This window comes from Dufourea novaeangliae, unplaced genomic scaffold (genome assembly GCF_001272555.1).
Source record: "Dufourea novaeangliae isolate 0120121106 unplaced genomic scaffold, ASM127255v1 scaffold11, whole genome shotgun sequence".
In the NCBI taxonomy this organism is placed as follows: Eukaryota; Metazoa; Arthropoda; class Insecta; order Hymenoptera; family Halictidae; genus Dufourea; species Dufourea novaeangliae.
Window position 1 is genome coordinate 2,076,768 of NW_015373895.1, and position 26,036 is coordinate 2,102,803.

General features: G+C 33.4%; 2 protein-coding genes across 2 annotated transcripts; one reads left to right on the forward strand and one right to left on the reverse strand.

The window, feature by feature from the left end:
- The first annotated feature begins 4,212 nt into the window (after window positions 1-4,212).
- Window positions 4,213-7,466, forward strand: LOC107190303 (digestive cysteine proteinase 1). Its single transcript, XM_015579095.1, has 11 exons — window positions 4,213-4,256; window positions 4,342-4,494; window positions 4,577-4,749; window positions 4,834-4,938; window positions 5,052-5,211; window positions 5,290-5,482; window positions 5,547-5,764; window positions 5,839-5,939; window positions 6,461-6,592; window positions 6,925-7,114; window positions 7,197-7,466. Exons 1-11 carry the CDS (start codon window positions 4,217-4,219, stop codon window positions 7,379-7,381), a joined length of 1,650 nt encoding a protein of 549 aa, XP_015434581.1. The 5' UTR covers window positions 4,213-4,216; the 3' UTR covers window positions 7,382-7,466.
- A 2,481-nt stretch (window positions 7,467-9,947) lies between these two features.
- On the reverse strand, window positions 9,948-18,782 carry LOC107190900 (eyes absent homolog 4). Its single transcript, XM_015579789.1, has 8 exons — window positions 18,666-18,782; window positions 16,901-17,066; window positions 14,636-14,810; window positions 13,767-13,902; window positions 13,254-13,337; window positions 11,763-12,028; window positions 11,083-11,539; window positions 9,948-10,160 (listed from the first exon to the last, which is right to left on the reverse strand). The coding sequence occupies exons 1-8, from the start codon at window positions 18,775-18,777 to the stop codon at window positions 9,979-9,981; spliced, it is 1,578 nt and encodes a 525-aa protein (XP_015435275.1). The 5' UTR covers window positions 18,778-18,782; the 3' UTR covers window positions 9,948-9,978.
- Window positions 18,783-26,036: the final 7,254 nt, after the last annotated feature.

A 26,036-nucleotide genomic window follows, 5' to 3' on the forward strand; every position in this document is an offset into this window, starting at 1 on the left:
CTATTTTGGGACCCGAATGGCCGAATCGATGCCGATACCTACGTGTCTGTACCGATATGATACAGTATGTTACAAACACTTTTATTCAAATGCATTAAAGAATATTTATCTGATCGGTGCTGAACAGGTACGTTCTTCATGTCTGGCGGATAATATATAAATCGACCTTTATCCGGGGATTTCCCTAATCCTCTAACTGTGTTACAGGAATGCGGTGTTATATTTTCTATATATTGTAGAAATACATTTCATAAACTAGACTTAAATTCCTCAATCAATTTTTGTATTTAAAGGATAGTAAAGTAATTTTACGATATTCCATTTGCAATCCACACCACAGATTATTGCAGCATATGTAGATGGCAGGCTGGAATAAGATCACAGACGAGTATATGAATAGACCTACATTGACACGGGGTCTCTGGCGCCTCTTCCGTGGGTTCTTCTATAACCCTACGATCTCACCACACGGTGTCTGTGGCGCCTCCTTCGGGGGTTCTATGCCCTACGATCTCACCACATGGGGTCTTTTGTACATGCTCCTGGGGTGCTATGACCCAACGTTCTCACCATACAGGGTCTTTGGCGTCTCCACCGGGGTTCTGTGACCCCACGTCCCACCACACGGGGTCTCTGGCGCATGCTCCTGGGGTGGTATGACCCCCTTTTTGACACACACTGTGTCTCTTACCACATCGAACGCACAGTTTCATCTATATAGAAGCATGTGACAATGTCAGAAAGAATTGCTCTTTCTTAAAGTAAAGGATTGTATACAAATAATCAAATTACAAAACGGTTTCAGTTGGAGATGGTGTGCAAAATCACTAACGGTGATTTACCACAGTGATCACCGAATCACGATCACGGTTGTGATTTAATTTCATTTACGACCGTGATTGCGATTTTTGTACCTTGAATGAATTTGCTCACTGCGATCGTAAGTCCTTGATTTTTAAATAGAAAAACGTATTCAATATGATTTTACTACGCTTGTCCGTTAATAATAATCGCAGCAACAATGACAGTTTCTGTAGATACTATTATAGTCGAAAATTAAAAGACGTAGGCAGTGTGTAGTTACTTTCTCTAAGAACCTGTTGAAACAGACCACATACAGTTAGTACAAGATATACAATGTTTACGCAGTATTATATTTCAGCCGATTCGATCAAATGAAGTTTATGTTAACTGACGTATGTTTATTCGAATATACGTATATATGAAGTATAAAGATATAAAAGTTTGAAGGACAATACGATGCGCTACGGTAGAATATATAAAATATATAATATAAAATCATTGAAATCATCGTAGGTTGCTATATCAAAAACTAGCCAAAGTTTATTAGTTTCCCTATGATTTTATGCTGTCTTATTTGTTCCTACCCTCTGCTGTAATTTTTTATTCATCTTAAACAAACTGGTATTCCATACATATCTGCACATCCTCTACTGAATCGTATGAAAGTATAGGATAATAGGTATACAAATATTGGGAACGATCCAATAAAGAAGTGTTTAGTTAAAGAACTGTTTCATAGTACTTTAAAGGATTCAGTTCAAAGTATTTACTTTAGGTTTGGTTAAGAAGAAACGCAGTAAACAGGCAAAAATGGAAATAAACCCAGATAGATTTAAAATAGCCTTAAAATGGACGTCTTTAAGGCCTCATATGTGCTATCTGGGAAAGAGAATTCATAAATCTCCGCACACCCATTCATTGAAACAAAAAGTCTGTAACCTTAAAAAAGAACATAAACGGCTGTAATCTTAGAACTGTCGAATAATAATTATGAAAAATTGAATTTTATCGATAATTTTCATCGATAATGAAAATGCAGATTTTTCATTATCTTAATACAAAGAGTTAACATTGAATTCCGTCGTACTTTTACAGTTTTCAAACTTTCGCAGAAGCACGTAAATATTTACATTTCTGAATTAACGACCATATTCAATAGACATTCACTTTGGAAATACTGTCTTTTCAAAAATTAATGAACTGTATTATGTATCTAGTTGTCCCAGTTTTTTCCATAGCGTGTGTTATGGTAATGATCTTAATATGTGCAGAATGTCAAACAAAATAAATGTTACGATGACATAACAGGTAAACGTCATTTTATCGTATTCGATCATAAAAGAGTCATTATTTGTTGTAACTGGTTATATAACTTATCGATTGTACAAACTGAATTATTTTGTGGCTAAAACATGTATGTGTTTCGTGTTAAAATGTGTTTCAGAAATGTAGTCTTCTTACAGGGTTTTATTGAGAAATCTGTTCTTGAACTATGTATCCCTAAAAATATATAAATAACGTAACGCTAAGGAAGGTTCATTATTTTTTATTTGAAAACTACAGGTACTAAACCATATGCATAGATTATATGCTTCTATTGTATATTGCAAATGGAAATGTTACATCATAGGGTTTTTTTGAAAGAAATGCTTGTGACATGAACCCTCAAGGGGACAAACTCACACAAGTAGACGCACGGGTCTGCAGTGACACCAAATTATTTCTTAAAATGTAAGGAAACTAAGAGGTATTAAAAAATAAAATCGAATCAGTTTGATAATTAAGGTTTATTAAATTTATAAGAAACAAAAATCAAATAAATAAACTGAAGTGGCTGTGACCCCATGTGCCTGTAAAGAATTAAATTTCTACAGGAAAGACTCTACACTAGAACTACCAAAGCAATGAAAAACAACGCTTTCTCTAAGCATGATTAAAATCTAATGATCAGATAATGAAATTTATTGATTAATAAAATTGTTTATTCTCCAAAAGCTGTCATTTTTACCGATTTTGATAGAAGTTCGGGTACCTACACGTTAAGCATCGGTAATTTTAGTATTACAGCAGATTGTCGTATAGTGTCAAAGTAATGTAGAATTTCAGTTTCTCGAATTGCTAACAGTGTAATTTTCGAACAACGAGTTTAATTTATGGCTGCAGATAATTTGACCATAACGGAAAACGTAAGAGTGCCGTGGATTAGTTTGATGGTCTAACAATAGGTCTAAACCAGTGATTAGTAACCTCTTTTGCTCTGAGCCATAATCGAAAACCCAATTCTAGATAGCACCGAACAATACTTACTCTAAATAGAAGATAAATGACTTTAGAGACGACTACTTTAAGGTATAATAGATAAAATAATTCTAGTAGTAATTAGAAAATGAAGTTTAAGTAACGATTGTTTGAATAAAGCGCTGCGCAATATGTTAGACATATATACAGAGTGTCCCAAAATAGTTTCGACTCCAGGAAATGATGGGTTCCCGGGATGATGTGAAATAATTTTTTCCTTAGCCAAAATATTATCCGAGGCTTTGTTAACGAGATATTAACGAAAAACCCCGACCAATCAGAGCGCATGTCTGCTTTTTTAGGACACCTTGTATATTCTCCAAGTGTTAATATATATGCATATGTATATAGTTACGTTTTCATGGAAACACGAGTTAAAAAACATTGCACCCTCTGTACATGGTTCACAGTCAGAGGCATTCTTATCAGTTCATGATTGTATATATACGGTTATCCGATCAAAGGCAAAGGCAGTCGCAGTAATCTTCTAACTTTTTCAATCGTGTTTATATTTACATCCGACGACTTTCAAAAGTGTTCGCGATGTTGTGAAAAAGCTGTTTAAAAAGCAGTTTACAGTTAGAGACATTTTCTAGGCCTCAGGTGTTCGATATTTCATATCATTTGAAACAGTCAAAAAAATTGCGTGTCGTTTGCTTGCGGTAAGTAGAATGTAATGAAATCTGCTGCTTAATTATGTTTCTTTTTTTATTTCTTTTGTTTCACTGTATCTTTTTCATCATTATCTTATATCGTAATATAGACACAAATGCTGAAAATGAAATTTCTTTGAGGGAGGGGTGAAATTTAATGATTTAAACGTTAAATATCTCTTTTATCTGCAAACTTATATTAGAATTTGTTTCTTTTCTATTGATCTTTTACTGGCAGAGTTTATTATATAGCGTTTTTCGTACATTTCTGAATACGAAATGGCAGTTCAATTGTTTTTATATGGAAAGTACCTTATCAAAATTGTATTGCTTTACTATGCGTAATGTATTAAATGATAATGTAGTAGTTAACTTGGGTCATAATGTTATCAAACACAAAAACTATAAATATCTGTATTAACGTATAATACTTTCATTGTTTCTGTTACAGAGGCAGCAAGATGTATCTCTTTCAAAGTACTTTCACATTGATAGTTCTAGGTAAGATTGTCTTTATTAATACAATTGTATGTATTATTTGTAATTTAAATAGACTAATGGTAATAAAATGTATATGACATTTCAGGTATTTCTTGCATTGAAGCTGTAAAATCTCCAACATTCAGTAATACTTATATGGTAAAAGGGACTCTATATATCCCATATGCTGAAATTCGTGAACCATTTTACGCATGGTATGATGGTTCAAGTGGATCTAGTAGAATTGATTATTATGGAGGTAACTTAAATTGTATCATATATTTTTAAAACAGACGTTAATATCTGGAAATAAAAAGTGTAATTATGGACTACTTAATTAGGAATGGTCAAGACTTTCCAATTATCACATAAAGGATCGTATGGAAAAAGTATGAAAATAGCTCCCATCACAACAGAAACAGCACTAAATCAAGAAACATGTCTGGAAGTAAATGGTACTAAAGAAATGAAAGTGCAACCCCAAGCTATTATTCCTGACACAACTGGAATGGAGGTAAAGTAATCTTGTTTATACTTTCTTTTTTTTATAATATATTTAATTGAATTTTATTGTGGAATTCTATGAATGTTTATTTAGTGTATCGGAGAAGAGGTGGTAAATGGATTGCTGTGTGAAAAGTGGAGGCTGGTACAAGAGATTCAGGCAAAAACAAACAAATATATACTTTGGATACGATATAAGGTAATAACTATTACATGTAATCTTTTATTATGTCTTTACATAAAAACTCGATAATATAGTACATATCTTAACTTTACATAATATGTATTAATTTATTATGTAATTTATTACAGAAATCACCACGTATACCAGGGTTGAAAGAACCAATTCCTGTAAAATATGAAATGAAAGGATTTAACAGTCTGTTAGGCTCTCATTACGATCATTACTATCTGGATTACGATTGGTTTTCTTCAGAGAAGCCCAGCTCCGAAGTATTTGAAATTGCAGAAAGTACATATAATGTTTTAATATTTGTCAATGTAAATTTTATTTAGGCCTATGCTAACTATAGAAAATATATTTGTGTAGATGTAACATGTGTTAGCTTCCCTGGACCAGGAGAAAAGCACATATACACATTCAATCCTATACGCGAATTTGTCCACAATTATGATGCTCATGTAAATGAAGCATTTGAAGATTTTATGAAAGCGCATGGAAGAGAATATACAAATCATGTTGAGCATATAACACGCAAAGAAGTGTTTAGACAAAATTTAAGGTATGTATTATATTTATAGATAACTGTGATTCTTAATATTAATACTATATACAATAATTTACAGATTTATCCATTCAATTAATCGAGCTAATAGAGGTTATCAGTTAAATGTTAATTATTTGGTGGACCGTACAGATGTAGAATTAATGGCATTACGTGGTAAGCAATACACTAAAGGCTATAATGGAGGACAGCCTTTCCCCTATGATGTTGAAAAAGAACAGGAAAATATTCCAGACTCTATAGATTGGAGGCTTTATGGTGCTGTTACTCCCGTTAAAGGTTTGTCGTTAATTTGTCTTTAAAAATGATAAAGTGATTCCAGATGGTTCAAGAATTCTTTAAATTGAAAATAGATCAATCTGTTTGTGGCTCTTGTTGGAGTTTTGGTACAACTGGTGCTATAGAAGGTGCATATTATTTGAAGCATGGCAAATTAGTACGTTTGTCTCAACAGGTAAGAAAGCAAAAGTTTTTGATAAATATTGATTGATAAACTTTTTGTTTTTAAGGTACAGAGACTTTAAGTTACTGTATGAATTACGTTAAATACATTGCAGGGGTATGTAAGGGTTACCTTTCTAGAGGTGTATAAAATTTATATTGTACGTTGCTCAAGCATAAACTCTTCAAGAATTGCAAAAAAATATAACTTATAAATGAAAGATAATCAGAAATCAGTTGAGATTGTTCGAACGGGTTATAATAATTTATAACACTGTGTAATCGATAAAAAAGTGACTATTAACTATTAATGAAGGACATATTAAACACTTACTATAAAATAACGCAATTATTTATATTGGATATATCTCAAAATATAAAAAAGGTTTACTATCTTATGTTTATTGGGATCTGTTTCTTAGATTTTAGATGCAAAATCTGTTTGTAAAGTAACACTACTTTTGATTCATCGTCTAAATCTAAAGATTTCGTTATAAAGGAGAGGTATTATATTCTGTTATTCTAAACTTATAGGCTCTTATCGATTGTTCATGGGGCTTTGGAAATAATGGCTGTGATGGCGGTGAAGATTTCCGATCATATCAGTGGATGATGAAACATGGAGGTCTGCCTACTGAAGATGATTATGGTGGTTATCTTGGCCAGGTAAGTAAATCACACGACATAAATGGAATTGCAAAAATGAAAATTAATAATTATAATTTAATTACACTTATTAGAGTATGAGTAAGATAAGTAAAAACACAGACGAGGTATACGAGTTGACATTTCATCCACTCAATTTTTCGACCCACTTTTCTGGGGCGACATCATCCCATTTCTATTTTAGGTGGGTCACTTGCTTTTTAAGGTGTTGGTACTACAGTTTAGGTGGGCTACCAACTCCCATAAGATGAAAAGTCTATTCTTATACCTCGCTGGTGGTAAAAGATATGGATAAGTAGAAAATTAATGCATTCTGATATCTTCCTTCGTAGGATGGTTATTGTCACATAAATAATGTTACAATGACAGCCAAGATTACGGGTTTCGTAAACGTTACCTCGGACGATCCTAATGCTTTAAAGCTTGCAATCGCGAAACATGGTCCTGTTTCAGTTGCAATCGATGCTTCTCATAAAACATTCTCATTCTATTCTCATGGTGTATATTATGATCCAGCTTGTGGTGAGTACATATGATCAGAATTCTCTTCCAATATTCCTAAAAAATATGTTTTTCTAATTTCGAATAAAACATCTTTATGTAGGCAACACGGAGGAATCATTAGACCACGCTGTCTTGGCTGTCGGTTATGGCAAACTAAATGGAAAGGATTACTGGTTGATCAAGAATTCGTGGTCTAACTATTGGGGCAACGATGGCTATATACTTATCTCCCAGGAAAAGGACGATTGTGGAGTATTGTTAACTCCAACATATGTCACTATGTGAGAGTGAACAAATTATTTTATTTAATATCTACACATATTAGAGGAGGCTCTAGAGTTTACAGTTGTATATTTTTTTAAAAAAGAAAGTCATGTACTACCCATTTGCATATAAAAATATAATGTAAAAAAGAAAAACGACAAATAAAATGATTTTTTAAATAATACCAAGCGTTAAGTATATAGTTAAAATAAAGCTTACGAAGTATGATTTACTTTTAAAAATATGAAAATCAGTATCGTGAAATCATAAACAAAATGATTTTTATTGAAGATTCATAGCATCTGAAAGCAACTTATAATTTTTTTGTGTTACTATTTACTAAAAACATTTATATAACAAAGGGCGTACAAATAGGATGAATTTTTTAAATAGAAATTCGACAAATGACCAAAATGTAATACGCAATAATCGGGACTCGCGAGTTCACAAAGCTCTTTTTTTTTGTTCATATAACATGAAAAGCATAAACAAATATAAACACCTACACAAATAACATTATCATAGAGTTGCGTTGCTATACTGTTGTATAATATAAGTATTGCTTGTTGTGCTGAGAAGCCTATTGTTGGAATTACAATAACAATTACTTATAAAAATATATGTAATTTCAATAGGCACAGTTTATGTAATACAATTCCTTAATCTGTTCTAAAATTATACATACACTGAAATAAGTGTCACATCGCTGTGCGTTTAATATAGAATTAAATATATAAACAAAGAAATATTATGTAAATCATAATGGAAATGTTTAAACATTAAATAAAAATTTCAGTTTTTGAATAACGCTTAAAACTTCTCGTTCAAATTCTTCCAACTCTTTTGATAAGCATTCCCACTTAATCACAACTGATCTTGATGATTCAATATCGAACCTAAAGATATAATATGTATGTTCATTTGAAAAAATAATTTTTCACACAACTAGAAACAGTACATAAAAATAAAACAAAATACAGTATTTCATACAAATATATGAAAATCAAACAATAGTTATTGATATAATATTGTAATTCCATTACTCTGTATGATTTTTATTTTTCTATAATATCTCATCCGAATTTTTGAATAATTTTTAGAGTGGTTGTATTTAAAAATGTATGTATGCATGCAGTATTAAATTCTTAATAATATGTTAACTTTAATTTGTGCAGATTTTGTGATTTTGAAATATCCAAGTAATTTTTATTATTCCTTAATCTGTAGCTGTTATTATGTAACGGTACTGTACTGTCATAATTTTCAAATTAAGAAATAAATGAATGTGATTTGGTAATGCAAAATGGATATGTAAATAAATACAGAGATGTAAAGTAATGAAGTATGCTATTAAATGAGAACTTTTTATTTAAAAAAAAAGTCATTGTTCTCAATGTATAATTACGCATGAAATGATTAATATTTTGTCAATTAGTTTTGGAAATGTTATCTAACTGAAGATTAGATATATTTAAAAAAAAACTTATATAAATTGATTTTTCAGTTGTTCAACGTTAACTTTGGTTATCATTTGCTAATCTTATCTCTCCATTTTATTAATTAAAATTTGAATCACACAACCTACTCTCATACAATTTGAAAATATTATTTACGCGCCCCTAGTATTCTTGTAGAATTATGAATTTGAATGACACTCGCATTCTATAAATCACTATCTTTTCTAACACAATCGAAAACAACTGAAAATTTGGGAGAAATGTCTAACCACGCTATGATATGGACGATTCAAAAAATATTTGGTACCTAAATATTCTTATTAATACATGATACATGCGAACAAAGAATTGTTAAGAATGCACAATATCTCAGTCAAATATTTGTGTATTAGAACTAACGAAGAAACCTGATTATAACTTTCATCGTTTACAGATCGTAAAGTATCTGTTTTCACTGTATTCCGTTACGTTTACTGGGATTATACTGTAATTAAATAATTGGACCGAACTGTATCACAATATTTCTATAAAATTTTCTTAAAAGATCTCGAAATACACGTTCTTTTTAACTATTACAACTAATAACAAGGTTGCGCATGTCGTTTCGTCTGTAAATCTAATTCATTTAGCTGACCAAATTCTATATTTCTGTATATGTATATTCGTAAAGCAGGGAATACAATGCGTTTAAGTACATAAAAAATACGTATAGTTTTTCAACGAATATAGTTCACGTCGAAGGTATGGTCGAAATCGTGCACGAATCGATTGGAAATATTTGTATTATGTATATAAATGTTCGATTTTCAAATACGTTTCTTTCGTTACTTTCTTTCCTTTCTAATCATATGTATATCACTTGTGGACCCTGCTCAGATCGGTCGTGTTCGACGATCGACCAATGGTCTTACTTGGTAACCATGTACGGCGATTTTAGAGGAACAGCTAGTCCTCCAATTGAAGTATATTACGATTGACAGATAGTAGAAATGTCAAAATGTTTGATACAAGCATCCGATTTACTTTTACTATCGACAGGCGTAAAGAATATTGAAATAGAAATATTTATCTCGTATAATTCTCCGTATAACTAAAGTGTCTTTCGATTGGAAATACTTTTTCGTGTTGTTCTCTGCCTAAGCTTCAATCGTTCTGTCCTGACTAAAGAAATCCCATTTCTAAGGCGTTGTAAAGGGACTGTGTGTCTGAGTGGCTGTTTATTCTCCAGAACGGAAAGTTATGGGCACGGGCTGCAGTTTCTTCGTCCGAGTCGTCTCCTATTACCACGTACGTGCATCTTCGGCCAAATCGCGCAATCACCCTTCCAAAGCAGCTTTCTTTTCCTAAAAATCAGCATCAACTTATGAATTCAATGTACCCCTCTTGAAATGTATGTATATACTGGGTTAGGACTGAATTAACAATAACATTTTTTGTGGCCCAGGGCTATCACATTATCGGAGGCCCCCTTGGTTGAAATATTATTTTAAATAAAATTAAATAATATTTAATCATAACGAAATGGAAGGTACAGAACGGGACCCCCTGGAACGTGGGGTCCGAGGCTGTAGTTTCCCTTATATCCCCCTTGATTCGGCGTTGTACTGGGTAAGTCGGAAATCGTAGTACAATCGGTAAGGTAGTGATTCTACATGAAAAAATAAGAACAAAAGATGGGATACAATTTGTTCTTTCGAGGCTTTGTTTTCGAGACAATCGAGTTGGAAGATTGGTCAGATATGCGTACGATTGGCTCAAGTCGCGAATATATAACTTTGCGTCTTATTTGCATCCTGTTTGCGTCAATTTTGCAGCTGCGGCATACGAGTGGTCAAATAATCTTAACAATTCGTAATTACCTGATTTTAGTAACTTTTTGATTACTTAAAGGAGCATTTAATACTATGATTTCCGATTTAAGGGAAGATGAGGTCAAGTTTTGTAACTACTTTAAAATGAGTGTGAAATCATTTAATGAACTATACAGGGTGTAACAAAAATGTTGGAGGACCCGGAAATAGGAGACTCGCTGCGATTGGTAGCCAACGTTAACGCGCAAAACTCGGCCAGCAGAATCGCGCTCTGATTGGTCGGGGTTTTTCCTTAATATCTCATTAATAAAGCCTCGGATAACATTTTTGCTAAGGAAAAACTTGTTTTAAATCACCTCACAAGTCTCCCATTTCCGGGTTCTCCAACATTTTTGTTACACCCTTGTATATGTATACATTGTCCGTAATACCGAAACTTTCTATCAGGACTTACCGATTTTCGAAGCGGAATAAATGTTCTCGATCGGAAATATTCCACCGATTCCGAACAGCAAGACTTTCGACAGAGCAGGTACCAGTTGCGTGGTGGTGACCAATATATTGATGCAGTGACTTCTCTTATTGATTAGACTCAGACATTTCACAGCTGATGTTAGCCAGTTGTCGGTCAGTATTTCGATCTCCGATCGCAACTGCAGCCATTGTTCCTGTTTCGCCGCGCCTAATAAACCGCCAACGTTGTTCCGGTAATTGGTGTAGATCTCTTTAATTTTACGATATCGGAACGCTAGTTTCCGCATCCAATCGACACCGCCACGAACGCCGGAAGCCAGGCATATGCCGTTGTTCGCGGAGGCGCATTGGAAACCATCGGTGGCAAAGTTGTAAGAAGACAGGTCCTGCCCGTTATCGTCCGACGACACATCGTCAATGTGAACTTGATCACAATCCTATGGAGTAATTTTATTTAATTTTCTCTTTATGCACAGGGTGAGTCAATAAGTACTATCTGAAATAACTCGTGATCTTTTGATTGTATCAGAAAACCTTTTAATGAATTATATAGCATTTTAAGGGGTGGATCGGATGAATAGAATTTAATTTTTTTATATCGAATGATGAACCATTATTAAAAGAATTATTCGAAAATTATTCGAAAGTGTGACCATTTACCTCCACATCGTTGAAAAAGAAATGAGTATCCGCTAAATTGAATATCATTTCCTCCATCCTGTACGCCACTTGGGTCAAAAGGGTGGGATCCTTACGGTGCTTCGTTGCAAATAGTCCAGTGAGCAACGAGTGAAACACGACTATGGTTTCGTCAAGGTCCCAGATGAATATCCGATCAGGACCGGCTTCTGTCGTGTCCGCAGAACCTATACTGTTTCCACTTCCGCTTTGGCGTCTTCCGCGTCTACAAGGTTTCGCTGTCGCCCCTGAAATACGTGGATTCGAGGTATTATCTTGCGTACACTTTCAAGCGGAATATTTTGTCGTCTTCGAAATACATTAATGTGCTGAAAGCTTCCAACATCACGAAAAACCGTACTGCCAGTGAACAATTTTTGCTCATGTGTATATTCTATTCATGGGCGTAGCCAGGGGGGGGGGGTCAGGGGGTACTTCCTCCTGGACGGAAAAAAGTGGCTTTTGTCCCACCTTACAAGAAAAAACTGAATTTGAACCCCCCCCCCCTCCTTCCCAGAGTTATAAAATTTTTCCATAATATTTATTATTGCAGTATAATTTGAAACACCCTCTATTAACAAATCGCATACATTTTCAACGATTTATGACTTTAAAATAAAATAAAGTGTGTTTGGCTACGTACAGTCTTTTTTACTGTGGCAGTCAATGTGTTAATATTTGTTGTCTCACAGTATGATTATCCACCGTATTCGGCTAATTCAACTACATCAAACCAATTCCTGTTACTCAAATTGCAAATGCGGACAAAGAAACGACAATTTAAAATCATTTTGACATTCGCTGGGCTTCGACAACTACCTACAGACAGGCTCCTCTCGATTATGGTTTGACTTGTTCTACACGATTATTGTCCAGTTGTTATCCCCACCATTGGAGGGGAGGGGGGGGGGCTGGTAGAAGCCGAGACTCGGGCTTCGGACAAAAAACGAATTTACGAGGGTCTGAAGCATTTTTCCCTATAAGATTATTGTCCTGTTCGGTTCGGGACGATAATCGAGTGGAGTCTGTACTTTCTTGATGGAAAATTACCAGAGCTGTTTCCAGTGTTTGTATGATTATCATAATGAATATATCACTTCAAACGCTGTTTTAACTTCAATTTTGAAACTTATGGAACAAACCGAGCATAACAGTAATGGTCGTCGCATTTAAGTTGGTATTACACGTGATTTGTGTTTTATCAACGGAGAATTCAAGTACTGTCAAAAGAGCAGAAGAATTTGTCGTAACGGATGCTGCAACTATCATTCGATATTAATGAAGATTTTCGACGGAAATAATATGGCAAGTTTTATTTTCCACTTATTTTGTTACCCTTTTGTTCATAATACTGTAGTTTTCCTGTCTTCGTGGCCACGGAAAGCGTAATTTCATTGTGAAGCAATTCGAAGGAAAATATTAATTCGATGCAGAAATGTAAAGATATAAAATCACACGTACGAATCGTGTTACCTTCGATGTTTGCGGTATCTCGTGCGGTAAGATCGCTGGCATCGTGAGTTGTTGCGTCCAACGTGAGCGCAGACTTCGTCGAATCTTTTCACAGAGAAGGACAGTTATTAGACAGATCGTAATCGCAAATGAAACGTAATTATCGGAATACACTACTCATTAAACGAAGAATCAAGTAGGTACTCCAAATAACGAAATATATGAACAATATTTTTTTTTCGAAGAAAACTTTAGGAAAGAGATATCGTAACAAAATTTCAAAATCACAGATTGAAAATCACTGTGTAATATTATCAAATCATAAATAATACAAATGCAAGCAGGATTCGATAATTGGCACATAGTGTATCGGAATTCAGTGATTTCCTTATAATAGGCTATAAAAAAACACGTAATTATTTACTTTACTGTGTTAATAATTTTGAAATAAAATAAAAAACTGTCTTTTATTGTATTTTACAGAGCCTTATAGGCTACAAATGCATAAAATCTGCAGTCTAGTAATAACTTTACCAGCAAAATTTAGGTTCCCGATGTTAAACGAGGCGGGCGTCGCGTGATAACTGTGCATGGGGTAATATCCGGAATACTGTAATGGTACCCTGTCGTTTCCATACATACTGCTGCTGTAGGCGCTGTAATCCAGCTTCTGGAACAAATAAATACGAAGTTTTTATCCAAGATCTTTATCCTACTTTTTTTTCAGTGGCGCCTAGGTGATTACTGTCGACTAAATTGTTCATTTGATGCACTTCCTGCATGTATTAAGGGTACGTTCTGGTGTGAACGCTGTGAAAAAACGATCTCTTTAGGATTTCTGTAAAAGAAAACTATAACACATACAGTAAACATCTGTTTTTTTTAACGTCACAGTCATTGCTGGCATTTCTTTCATATCTTAAAATCTGTTCATAAACCCCAAACTGATTGTTTATTCTATGTGTTATAACTTTCTTTTACAAAACCTTAATAAGTTTAATTCAAACCCTAATAGTTAAATCTTTCTTTAAAAAACTGTAGCAAAAATGTTATCCGAGGCTTGGTTAACGAGATATTAACGAAAAACCCCGACCAATTAGAGCGCGAGTCTGCCGGCCGAGTTCCCGCGATAACGTTGGCTACGCGCTACGATTGGTCGGGGTTTTTCGTTAGTATCTCGTTAACAAAGCTTCGAATAACATTTTTGCTAAGGAAAAAGTTGTTTCAAATCACCTCAGAAGTCTCCCAATTCCGGGTCCTCCAACATTTTTGTCACACTCGGTATAAAAATCTGAATTTGAATCAAAGTCTACGGAATAATTATCAGCGAATAGACAACGTTAGATGAAGCTGATATAGCTGACGAACATTCTAATATAACTTGTGTAAGTATTAATGCGTACCTGAGAGGACGACGATATATTCTGGGTTACGTTCGGAAAATTCCCCGTACCACTATTGTACGTGGCGTAAGACGAATACTGAGTCATGGAGCTTGGTGTTGTGTACGGGGTCAAGTAAGAACTTTGCAAGCCTGAGGTGTTCTTTCCGGTCGTCGCCGACCCATAGTTGAATAAGCTGTAAACATAAAAAGACCATTTACGAAATTTTATCAAACTAGTAGGTAATACTTCAAAATCCGTAGGACATCATTTTGAACATCTCTGAAGATGATAACTTAACAGAAAATGAGTGTTGTCTTAACACATCGGATAATCGATATTTTAAGATAAGGTCTTTAAAAAGACCTTGGGAAAAAATATTCTTGTCAGATATTGGTCTATTGACACCATACACATAACGTAACAAATATTTTTTCCATCACAATAACCTGAAGAGATATTTAGGTGGTTTTACTTAAACGGACCACCCTGTAGAAGATGGGCCAATAGGAACTACATATGTACTATCTAAACTGACTTGTTACTTATTAGCTGCATCAGAAAATGTTTTAATGAATTATGTAGCCCTTTAAAGGATGCATCGAATGGATAAAATTTGACTTTCTAAATCTTATTTTTTTTGAGATATCAAGGTGATCTTGACTTTCTTCAAGGTCAATGCACCTTTTTGTAATGCCACGTTGTTGCCAATAGAAGGACGAATTCAACGACCTATAACACGATATTATTAAAAAAAAAGTGCATTAACCTTAAAAAACTCAAGATCGCCTTGATATCTCAAAAAAAAAAATAAGATGTAAAAAATGAAAGCTAAAATGCTACATAACTTATTAAAACGTTTTCTGATAAAACCAACATGTAACGAGTTAGTTTAGACAGTAATTACTATTGACTCATCCTGTATATTGAACAAAATAACATAAAAAAATGTTTGTTCATATCTGAAAATGTATATTAACAAACCTCAGACTGATTGTTTACTGTACGTGTTGTAATTTTCTTTTACAAAAATCCAAAGAAGTCGTTTCTTTTTACAGCGTTTACACCAGAATGTACCCAGGGCCGTCCTTGACGGGGGTGCAGAAGGTGCCCTCGCACCTGGGCGGCCAAACTCAGGGGCAACCCCAGATTGTTTATTATATGTAAAACTTGGACTAGTAAGAATCAAACGTTTTGCGATGCTTATGAACATTTTAGACCGACCGAATTTAATCAAATTAATTGCATATGTAATTTTTGTAACAGGACTCGTGTACTGGAAGGAACTATCTTTATGGACAGCCTAGAATAGCATATGATATTTAGCCATATTTAGTAGATTAATTTCCTGTGGGTAATTAATTGTTGCTATTTATCAACCATTATTACAAACATTATCCGTTAGTTTCGTACCTATATGTAGAATACAATATTCATTTCAAATGAAACCATTCATTTTTAAAGATCTTCGTTTCATTTTATGAAAATAAAAGGTCAAACAGCAGAAAAGCTTCCCACCCTCCGATTTCGATCATTTTTGGATATGTTTCAACAACTGTTTTTCTATACATATAACGGGGGAGTTACTTAGTTTCCGAGATATTCGCGAAAAACTGCTGGTACTGACGCATTGAATTCTGTCTATAGTTGTGTTTATATGACTTCAATAGAGTAACGATGTGGATGAACGTTTAGTTTCATAGAATTGCAAATCGATTAATATAATGCTTCAGAGTTGGTTAGAGATAGTTCAAGAAAAAAAGTAAGTCAGAGTTGGTTAGAGACAGTTGAGAAATTTTTTACTAAAGTAAGTTCAGAAACGATAAGACATGCACGTGATGCAGCGATACGAAGATTGCAACTTTGCATTGATGCAAATGGTCACCACATCGAGCATCTCCTATAATGTAAGAAAGTTTATTTTACTATCACATTTGACCATGCATGACCGTCAATGATAGCTTGCTGAAGTCGTCTCAACACCGGCTATCACATCGCGATAAAAAAAACATAGCATTCATTAACAAAAATAGAGATGACCTTGAAATCTCCGATGCCTTCACCCACGCAGAAAATGTTTGTGTCACGATATGCCTCCCTCTATACCGTGTAAGTTTTGTATATAACATTTTTTCATATTATTACAAATAACATTTCTGCACCCGAGCGGTCAACAACCCAGGAACGGCCCTGAATGTATGCGTAAGGAAACTGTGAGTAATATTTTTGTACGGGACAGCTCGGGGAAAAGAATGAAAGCTGTCTCGAAGGGTGAGAGATACATGCCTGTTATAATATTGATTGGCTTCGTACAATGCACTGTAGTCTGCCTTCTCCATGGAATCCGGATACTCCTGCTCCTTTTCCTCCGCATTCTCGTCGATGTACAATTCTCCACTGGGGACGCTGTCATTGTCGGGGCAGTCCTGCACCTCGTTCTTGACCTCTGTCTCTGCCAGTATGATCAAAACGTTTCACGTTCACACGTTTCTAGAGTAAGTGTGGGTATTACTGCTCAAAATTGAAATTTCAGCAGCTTAGCAGAACCTTGAGTTGAATCTGCTTCAGCAATTGACTGATTCCATGAGAACTCATAGTTTTGACATTTTCATGAAGAAAGGAGGACTGTTCAACTATTGAATCAGTGGTAATATTGGTAATTATTGCTACATGTTGTTAGTTTTTCAATAAATTTTTTTTAATGAAAGTGTTCACGAACTTTTGTCACGGCCGAAAAACTGATTTTCATTAATAAAAACGTGTAATCTAGGAATTTTAACTGGAAACCTTACTCAAAGGGATTTTTTGGGACGCTATGTAGCATGGTATTACTAGATTGTTTATCAATTACAGAAATTGTTTTTGGTTGCACGTAACTATTATCGATGACGAGGAATATTATTTTGATTACAGATAATCATTATTGATGACAGGAATTTTTTTTTGGTTACGCGGCAACCAATATCCACGACGAGTTTTATTTTGATTACTTTCGACCATTGTCAATTTTTATTACTGTTATTTTGACTAACGTATCTATATTTTAACTGAAAATATATAAATACTATAATTCATTTTGCATCACTGATAGATACGTCAATAAAAATAACGTTAATAAAAATTAACGTTAATAAAATATTTGAAGGTAAGCAAAATAAAACTCTCATCATGTATATTGGTTATCGCGTAACCAAAAAAACATTCCTGTCATCAACAATGGTTATCGGTAACTAAAATAAAATTCTCGTCATCGATAATTGTTATTGGTAACCAACAAAAATTTTGATCATCTATAATCTATAATAGTTATTCGTAACCAGAATAATTAAAAATCCATGTTTTTTAATCACGTAATTTTTTGAAAAATTTCTTCGAGATTTATTAATATCTGGTTTTCATTTAAATAAAAAATTACTTTTTGCTTAATGATTTTTTTCCAAAAAATCTTTCGAGTAACTGTTATTTTTGGTCTCTGATTTCTCCACATCCCGATATAGGCGCGATAATCAGAAGCATCGTATGCACTTCGTTCCCGAAAGATTCCCAGCGAAAAGAAGGGGGTGAAGGCGCGAGGGTGTCTAATTTCATCCAGACTGTCGACGCGCAATTAATATCTAGAACAATAAGCCTGCCCCCGTTGCCCCGAGAGCCAACTCTTGTTGCCAACCCGGTTACGGGTTTTGCATCGAGTGTGTGCTCTCTGGGACATACATAGGCGCGGAGTTTCTCGTTTAATTCAGTCGACCCCACGCGGGAGGGAACCATTGGGGTAAAATACAGACGGAAACCTTTCAAAGCATCGAATTTAAACTGTTTTATTGGGAGGGCTCCGGTTTCAGGTTATTTTCCAGCAAACAAAAAAACGGTGTGCTACCTTACAAACGCGAGTTTTGCAATTTTTAGCAAAAGTTCCCGCGCTACAGGATACGGGGGTTGGTTTTTGTGGGGAAAAAAATCGGTTTTCGTTCTCTTTTCATATATAGATACATTTATATATTTATATAGATCGTAATTGCATCGATGCCGAACGGGGTAAGGGAGCTTTATTTACCATTGTTTGCGGTTCGAGGGTGTTGCACCGAGGCCTCTGTCGACGATGACACGTTGCCAGCATTGTCTAAAACCCCAGCCGGTTTCGTTGGGTCATTGTCTTCGGTTAACATATCACTCTACCTGAAACAAGAGACCGTGAAATGACGATTTATCAATCGATCGACGTGTCCGATTTTTATTTCTTGACGCGTCAAGCGGTGAGTTGGGCAGAATTTTATTTGAATAATACACAGTGAAAAGCAGCAGTATCTGGGGCCGTCGTCCTGAGCTTTAAACAGTTAATGAGATTAAATAATTATTCGACAAATGTCGATTCATTCATAAAAAAGTATTATTTTATTATAAAAATTGAAATTACACGTTTAAACAAATTATTGTTAATATTAAGACTGTTATGTTTTTGTTTGTACATTTTATATTAATAAACACATAAAAATATGGATCCAATGCATTTTAATTACACACAATCAAAAATAAGAAAATAGTGCTTTCAAAAATGCCTTTAAAAATGCCAAAAATTAGTTTATGCCATGCTTTTGTAATGTCATACCATGGGAACCGAAGGGCTAAAGGATTTATTCGGTTCAAAGTAAAACAAAATCCGCAGTATAGTTACTAGTTTTATTTTTTGAGATACTGAAACTGAATTCTGTGTACAGCACTGGGTCCCATGACATCAATAAGAGCCGCTTTTCAAAGGTCTACCTTTACCCACATCATGTCCTTTTCACTAAGAATACAAGGTGTATCAAAACAGGTGGGCATAGTTTCTGAGGTGAAGTTCTATAGACAGTTATGGTCTTGTTTATCGTACTTCTCTCAACCGGTTTCTTAATATGTCAGATTCAATTTCAGATCAGTACGGGTGGTCGTCATTTTCTGTTATGGTATTAATTTATTTTGATAACAAAATGAGTAATAGAACTTTTAATATATTAACTGTTCGATCGTGCTATCTAGGCCCTCTTGTACAATTTAACTAATATTATTAGTGAAATTTTACAAGTCACAAACTATAAGTTACTCAGTCCTCATAAATATTGTTGCACAATATCAACAAGTTTCTTAATAAAAGAAGTAGAATTCTGCAAGTATGTGTTACAAATTACAAGTCAGCCGTTTGACCTATTTCACGTTTTAAAGTTATGTGCACCCCGATAGAAGTAAATTACTGATTCATATAGCTAAAGTGTGCCTTCTTTTGTCAAAAAACTGAAATTGTGCGTGCTTACAAAAATGAAAGAGCACAGAAGTTTATTATTTATTAAGAAATAAAATTATCAATTATGACTAAAGTATCTGAAATTAACACAATAAATCAAAATTCACTAATCAATAGTCAAAAACATTAACTTGTAAAGAAAATTATCAGTGTTCCAGGACTTGTAAAAATTTTACAAGCAAGTTCGTATAACTTGTAAAATCGCAGTCATTGTGTAATGATCACTTATAAAATTTACTATATAATAATATTAGTATTTTAATGTGTAACTTGTATAATTGTAAATACTGTCTGTGCAACAGAAATATACAAGTTATAACCTATAACTTGTAAATTCACTAATAATATGAGTTAGTAATTTATTGTGCATGAATTATATGGTACTTTACGTCTGTATTTTTATAAAGACCGGTGGTATTCGAACTATCGATGAGGGAATTTATTAACTATTTACAGAAAATAGAATCAAGGAGTTTATCTAATTTATTAAACTTTTTACCACATTCCAAGTGGAAAAAACAGCTCAAATTATATTGTTGCATAATAATTGTGGTTTCCAAACTGCAGGGTTTGAATGATTATATTATTACAGTAGAACCTTCCGTGTGTTCTATTATCCGACCGTTTTGTTAAACATACGCAAAAAGTGTCTCCCAGCAATAGATTGCCTTCACCTGTTCCAAGTACTTACAGACTCCTCTCGATTATTGTCTGGCTTATTCTACACGATTATTGTCCAGGCGTTATCCCCGCCATTGGGTAGGGGGCTGTGGAACCTGTCAAGTGCACACTTTGTTGCCCCCTTCGCTTTTGTTGGCTTCGGGCAAAAAACGCATTTATGAGGGTCTGAAGCATTTCTCCCTATAAGATTATTGTCCCGGCGCGGACCCGAGTTCGGGACGATAATCGAGAGGAGTCTGTATATGTATGGTGCTCACAGTATTTTAGCAGCCAAAAAGACATGGGCATTCCTAAATACTTAAACAAACTGTCAACTTTTTGACACATAATCGATCTAAAACAGTAAAATAATTATGGCAATTCTATCATATTTAGCTAATATATTGAAAACTGTTAATATTAGAATACAAGATATCTTATATATTTAATAAATTTATCCAGTTAAAATGTCGCAGTGATCAACCATATTGGAAAGTATTCGAACAACAGATTCCCATAATTACATTGTTGTAATCAAATTTTTATAGTTTGTCTGCATATTATTTTCTTTCTTTTCTCAAATTTGTATATATTTCATGTATATCAGCTAATATAATTTTCTTTTCTCTAATCTAAGATAATATTTACAAAAATTTCTCTGTGTACAGTGAATTGAACAATTAAGAAATGTATAAGTAATTAAGTAGTTTCTCTACTGACACAGCTAACATAATATTTTCGTAAAATGATGCTTTCAAAACAAGCTTCTAAACGTTTCCAACTTTAGATTGCATACACGTTAAAAAAACTCATGACGTTGTTCTGATTTGCTGACAGTTACAATACATAGTATAGTTGTAACAACTACGACTACAATACAAGAATGCCTGTGACTTGAAAACTAGGGTCAAATGTAACATATAGTTTTAAGAACTTCTATTTATTATTATTTTTAACTAAGAAATTGTGTATGTATACATATACGTTTAAATATACATACATCTACATATGTAATATCTGTGTAGATTTTCATGAGAATCTTTCCGTCATTTCTGTGTTCTTTCAAAGAAATTAAATAAATATTGTTATCTTTTCGAATTATTATTTAACTTGTATAGTACATAACTATTTATGGTTCATATAATTATTTAACATTTATTAGTTGTGAATTTATGAATTGTTACATTTCAATGGATGCATATTAAAATATGCCCCCTTCCTAAGTTTGCACGTGTACGTAGAAAAGTTGTATTAAATTATTAAGTAAGTCCTTTTTATGTTTTTCTTACTTTTTATAAAAAAAATGGTGGTCTAGTATTTTACATCGTTACTCGAAAATGAAGAGGTTGTTAAAAGAAGGTTGGTAGAAACCACAATTTCGTCGTAACAGTAGGTAAAAATGAGGAAGCATGTTAAAATTGCTCGAAACACGTGAACTAATGAACCTTGATAACTAGTTAGTTCATTCGCATCGTTACAGAGGTGTTCTCAAATAACGATTCCAGCTAGTTTCCCCTCTTTCAACGAACTATGTAATATCTTCGTTATCTCGGATTACGTAAAAATGTTAGACAAATTTTATCAGGTACAGGAAAGAGTTCGTTCTGTTTTCAATGACCGGTAATGTCAATAAAACTTGGATTGTAACTTAATAAATAGTATCATAATCAATAAAAAGTCTATTAACTATAGTCAATAATTATTCTTTGAAAAAAATATGTCAATAAAACGGTCAAATTTTTATTTTTTATCTTCTTACGTATAAACAGCATATAAATTAAACAAATAAGAAAGTATACATATGTATATGCGTGGATAAGGGACATTTTGTCTGTAATATGGATCCCTCTCCTTGCAGTCATCACTTACTTTTGACTCGTCACAGTAGGAAGACCCCTTAAGTATCATATTGGGCTCAGAATAAACTAGAAGTTTTGTGCTTTACTCTATTTTACAGACCCCTATAGGCTATAAATGCATAAAATCCGCAGTCTGCTGATGACTATAAAGCGTAAATTTAAAAGAAAAGAAAAACAAGCGGACTTCACTGGTTCCGGTCGAAGTAAAAGGGTTCGCATTCGCGGCAGGTTCATTATTGTCTGCCAATTGCGTGTCGAAGAGGTGGAGTGACCGGATGGGTAGGCGTACACCAGGAACCTTCGAGAACGGCCAATGAAACCTCCTTTCACGACGTTTTACATTATATATTCTTTATGTTGCCAAGTCACTATCTGTCCGTGCTCCGCCCTTATCCACGCATATACATATGTATACTCGCCCACTGTTCACTACATGTAGTGTGAAAAAGGAAGCTGTTGCATAAGGGCACGTTCACACCGTTGCAGTGGTTTCCTTGCGGTACACATTCGTGAGTCAATGTTAGCGCATATTTACGAATAAAAAACAATCGATACCAAACATTAGGTACCTACGTTATTTTCAATTAACGGATATTTTATAATAATATGAATATATATTTGTTTTGATATATATTTTTATATCAAATATATTTGATATATATTTCTTATATATTTAATATATATATATATATATATATATATATATTGAAATATATTTTAATATATTTGATTGATATTAATATATATTATATACTGATGTTTATACAAATATAGATTTTTGGGGGTTCATTTAGAGGAACTGGAGTCAAAACAAGATGTTTACTTTATTTACTATTCTAACAGGTTCCAAACAAAATAAAAAATTCTTCAAAATTCATCAAGCTCTTAAGTATAGTGAATTCTGGTGAATTGTGTGTGCTATAAATTCATACAATCCGCAGTGTAATGTTAACTTTGAATTTGACTGAAGTCTTGTTCATGCATCACAAATTCTTTTTATTCGAATAAAATATAATATTAACTTTATGACGCGAATAAATATTGCATTTAAATGGAATTTTTTGGAGCAATTAATTTAAATAATCGCAGCATTATTTAAATAAGATACAGTCAGCAACTACGATACCTTACATGCGTATGTATTGGCTCACGCATTCTAATAGTTACGATAAACTTCTTATGATATCGATATCTTCCATAAATGTGAACACTTTTATACGAATTAATTTTATTAAAAAATAATGTGCATATAAATGTACACAAAACATAAATCACTCATGTATACACAGGTTATGTTCATCTATGATTGATATTTTTCTATTCTTGACTCGTGTATCGATGTTCAAAACTGTTCCAATACAAACAAAGGATCTGTTATAGAATAACTATTCAAATGCACATTATAATGCATCAGCTTATGCCATATGTTTTCTCTTATTTTCTTTAAGATGCAATTTTTAATCGAACAATTCCTTAAGTTTATCGTTAACTAAAAACATATTCATTAATTTCCTTAACAGTAGAACTACCAAGCAACTCAAAATGACTTGTCAATACACTCTTACAACGACAATTAAAATGTTATGGTAATACATTTTCTCAGGTCTTTTGCACCTTTTATTACGATATGAAAGTGAAGAAATTAGTAAATTTCTAAATTTTCCAAAGTTTTTCACGTTCATCCACCTATCGAAGCAAATATGCGTTTATTGTCGGTAGTTCTAGTGTTAAATATATTTTGCTAATTAACAAAAGACTGAATACGGCTTATTGATTAACTTTCACTGGTTGAAGAATTGATTGCTTTTAAGTACCGGATGTCTATAGAAAACTTTGTGGGATTATAGTACACATTGAAATGACAATAGATGAAAAATGCTTACATAGCACATGTATACAAAATTATTCTCCTTCCACAATTCCATCAGTTTTTTCCCTTTATACAATTCCATCAACAATTAAAGAACAGCTATGAAGTTACTGAAAGCGAATAAAAAAATTTTGCTGAACTCAAGCATGTAGAATGTTACTTTATAATATTTTCAAAGAATAACATGGTATGTAAATAATTCTATGCAATTATTAACGATGTACCATATAATTATAAACAATTATAATATAAAACATATCGTTATATTCTATGCAAAATATGTCATTCCTCTTCTGTGCAATGCTCATTTTAATTCCTTTAAGCCCAGAAGCACCGAAATGTCTATTTACTTAAAAAGACCGTCCGGGTTATCAAAATCGATATGTATTTCATTTGTTACCTATTGCCATTAAAAAAATGTTTCTTGTCTATTATCATAATCTATCTAATATCTACATTCATTCCATATTTTTCAAATCTCCAAAACAAAAGTAATAACCAGTACAAATAAAAAAGAATGTATACAAAGCTTACCTAATGCTAATGGGGCTTCTTGACCCGACGAATGCTTCTATTGTTTAGATCGAAAGTATCCTCTAAATATTTTCAGTAATAAGATGTCACGCCACGAAACTGTCACAATTACAACCATACAAAGCCTAAAGCCACATAAACAGTGGTTTTAAGTCAATTACAATTGCGTAAACACGATTGATCCTAAACGACGATCGGAATTAACTGTCCCCACAGTTACATGGAAGCGTTGTTTTCCGACACGAGATAAGTATTTCCCGTCGGTCGTTTGAATCTGAATAAGATCAATGTCCTTATATCTAATCACGTCCCGATTTCTGCTCCGTACGTATATTTCTTATTTAATATAAAAAGTTAAATAATTAATTAATTATACAAAAAATTGTTAAAATATCGTGAGTTACTATTGTTCGCCAAAGTTTGATTTTGGCACTTCCATTTGCGCTGGGCAGAAATAGGGACATTTTATACTTCATATTAGATTAACTATCATTAACCCATAACGGTCACACTGGGGTCACAGTCACCCCACCGACTTTAAACGATTACCATACCCAAACTATTAATTAGTTTAGGTTGAAAAAGTTACTGAACAATCTTCAAATAGTGCAAAATAAGAATGAAATGTTTCATAGGTGTTAATTTCAATTTGAGTGTATTAAAACAATCCGTGAAAAATTAGTGTTTTTACTAAAAAAATCGTAACATTTTAGATTTTTAATATTTATTGATCAAATTTTAGGGGTGTACTTTCTGTTGATACCTGGGATCTGGTCGTAAAGGGGATTTTGAAAGCTACTAAACATGATCGGTTAAGTTCTATTCTCAAATCACTACTTACAGAAAATTTAGCCTGAAGTTGCTTTGGGGTCAAACAGACCACACATGTGATCGTTGAGGGTTAAGTTAAAATGTTTTTAAAAATACTTTTATTTAAATTTAATTATAAAGGGAGGTTTAGATTTTATATCTAATAAGTTTTTTTGCAGATTGTTGCATATATAAATAATAAAAATCAATTTCTGCGATAGCAGAACTCTTACGTGATTAGAAATAGGGACATTGACCTTATATTATACCATTGTTAAGGAACGATCGTTCCGAGAAAATCTCCATACAGGGTGATCCACGCAAAAGTTTAAAGTTATAATTCCGTTATAAATGCATTTATGAAAAAATGCCAAAGGCGAAAGATACATGGCGAAGTGCAACAGTGCATGTGCA

Coding starts and splice junctions, on each gene's coding strand:
- LOC107190303 (XM_015579095.1), top strand. CDS start 4,217: ATGTATCTCTTTCAAAGTACTTTCACATTGATAGTTCTAG. Junction 5,765..5,838: donor TGCTGTTACTCCCGTTAAAG/GTTTGTCGTTAA, acceptor AATTGAAAATAG/ATCAATCTGTTTGTGGCTCT. Junction 7,115..7,196: donor ATATTATGATCCAGCTTGTG/GTGAGTACATAT, acceptor ATCTTTATGTAG/GCAACACGGAGGAATCATTA.
- LOC107190900 (XM_015579789.1), bottom strand. CDS start 18,777: ATGTTAACCGAAGACAATGACCCAACGAAACCGGCTGGGGTTTTAGAC. Junction 14,811..16,900: donor GCCAATCAATATTATAACAG/GCATGTATCTCT, acceptor TTATGTTTACAG/CTTATTCAACTATGGGTCGG. Junction 13,903..14,635: donor ATATATCGTCGTCCTCTCAG/GTACGCATTAAT, acceptor TATTTGTTCCAG/AAGCTGGATTACAGCGCCTA.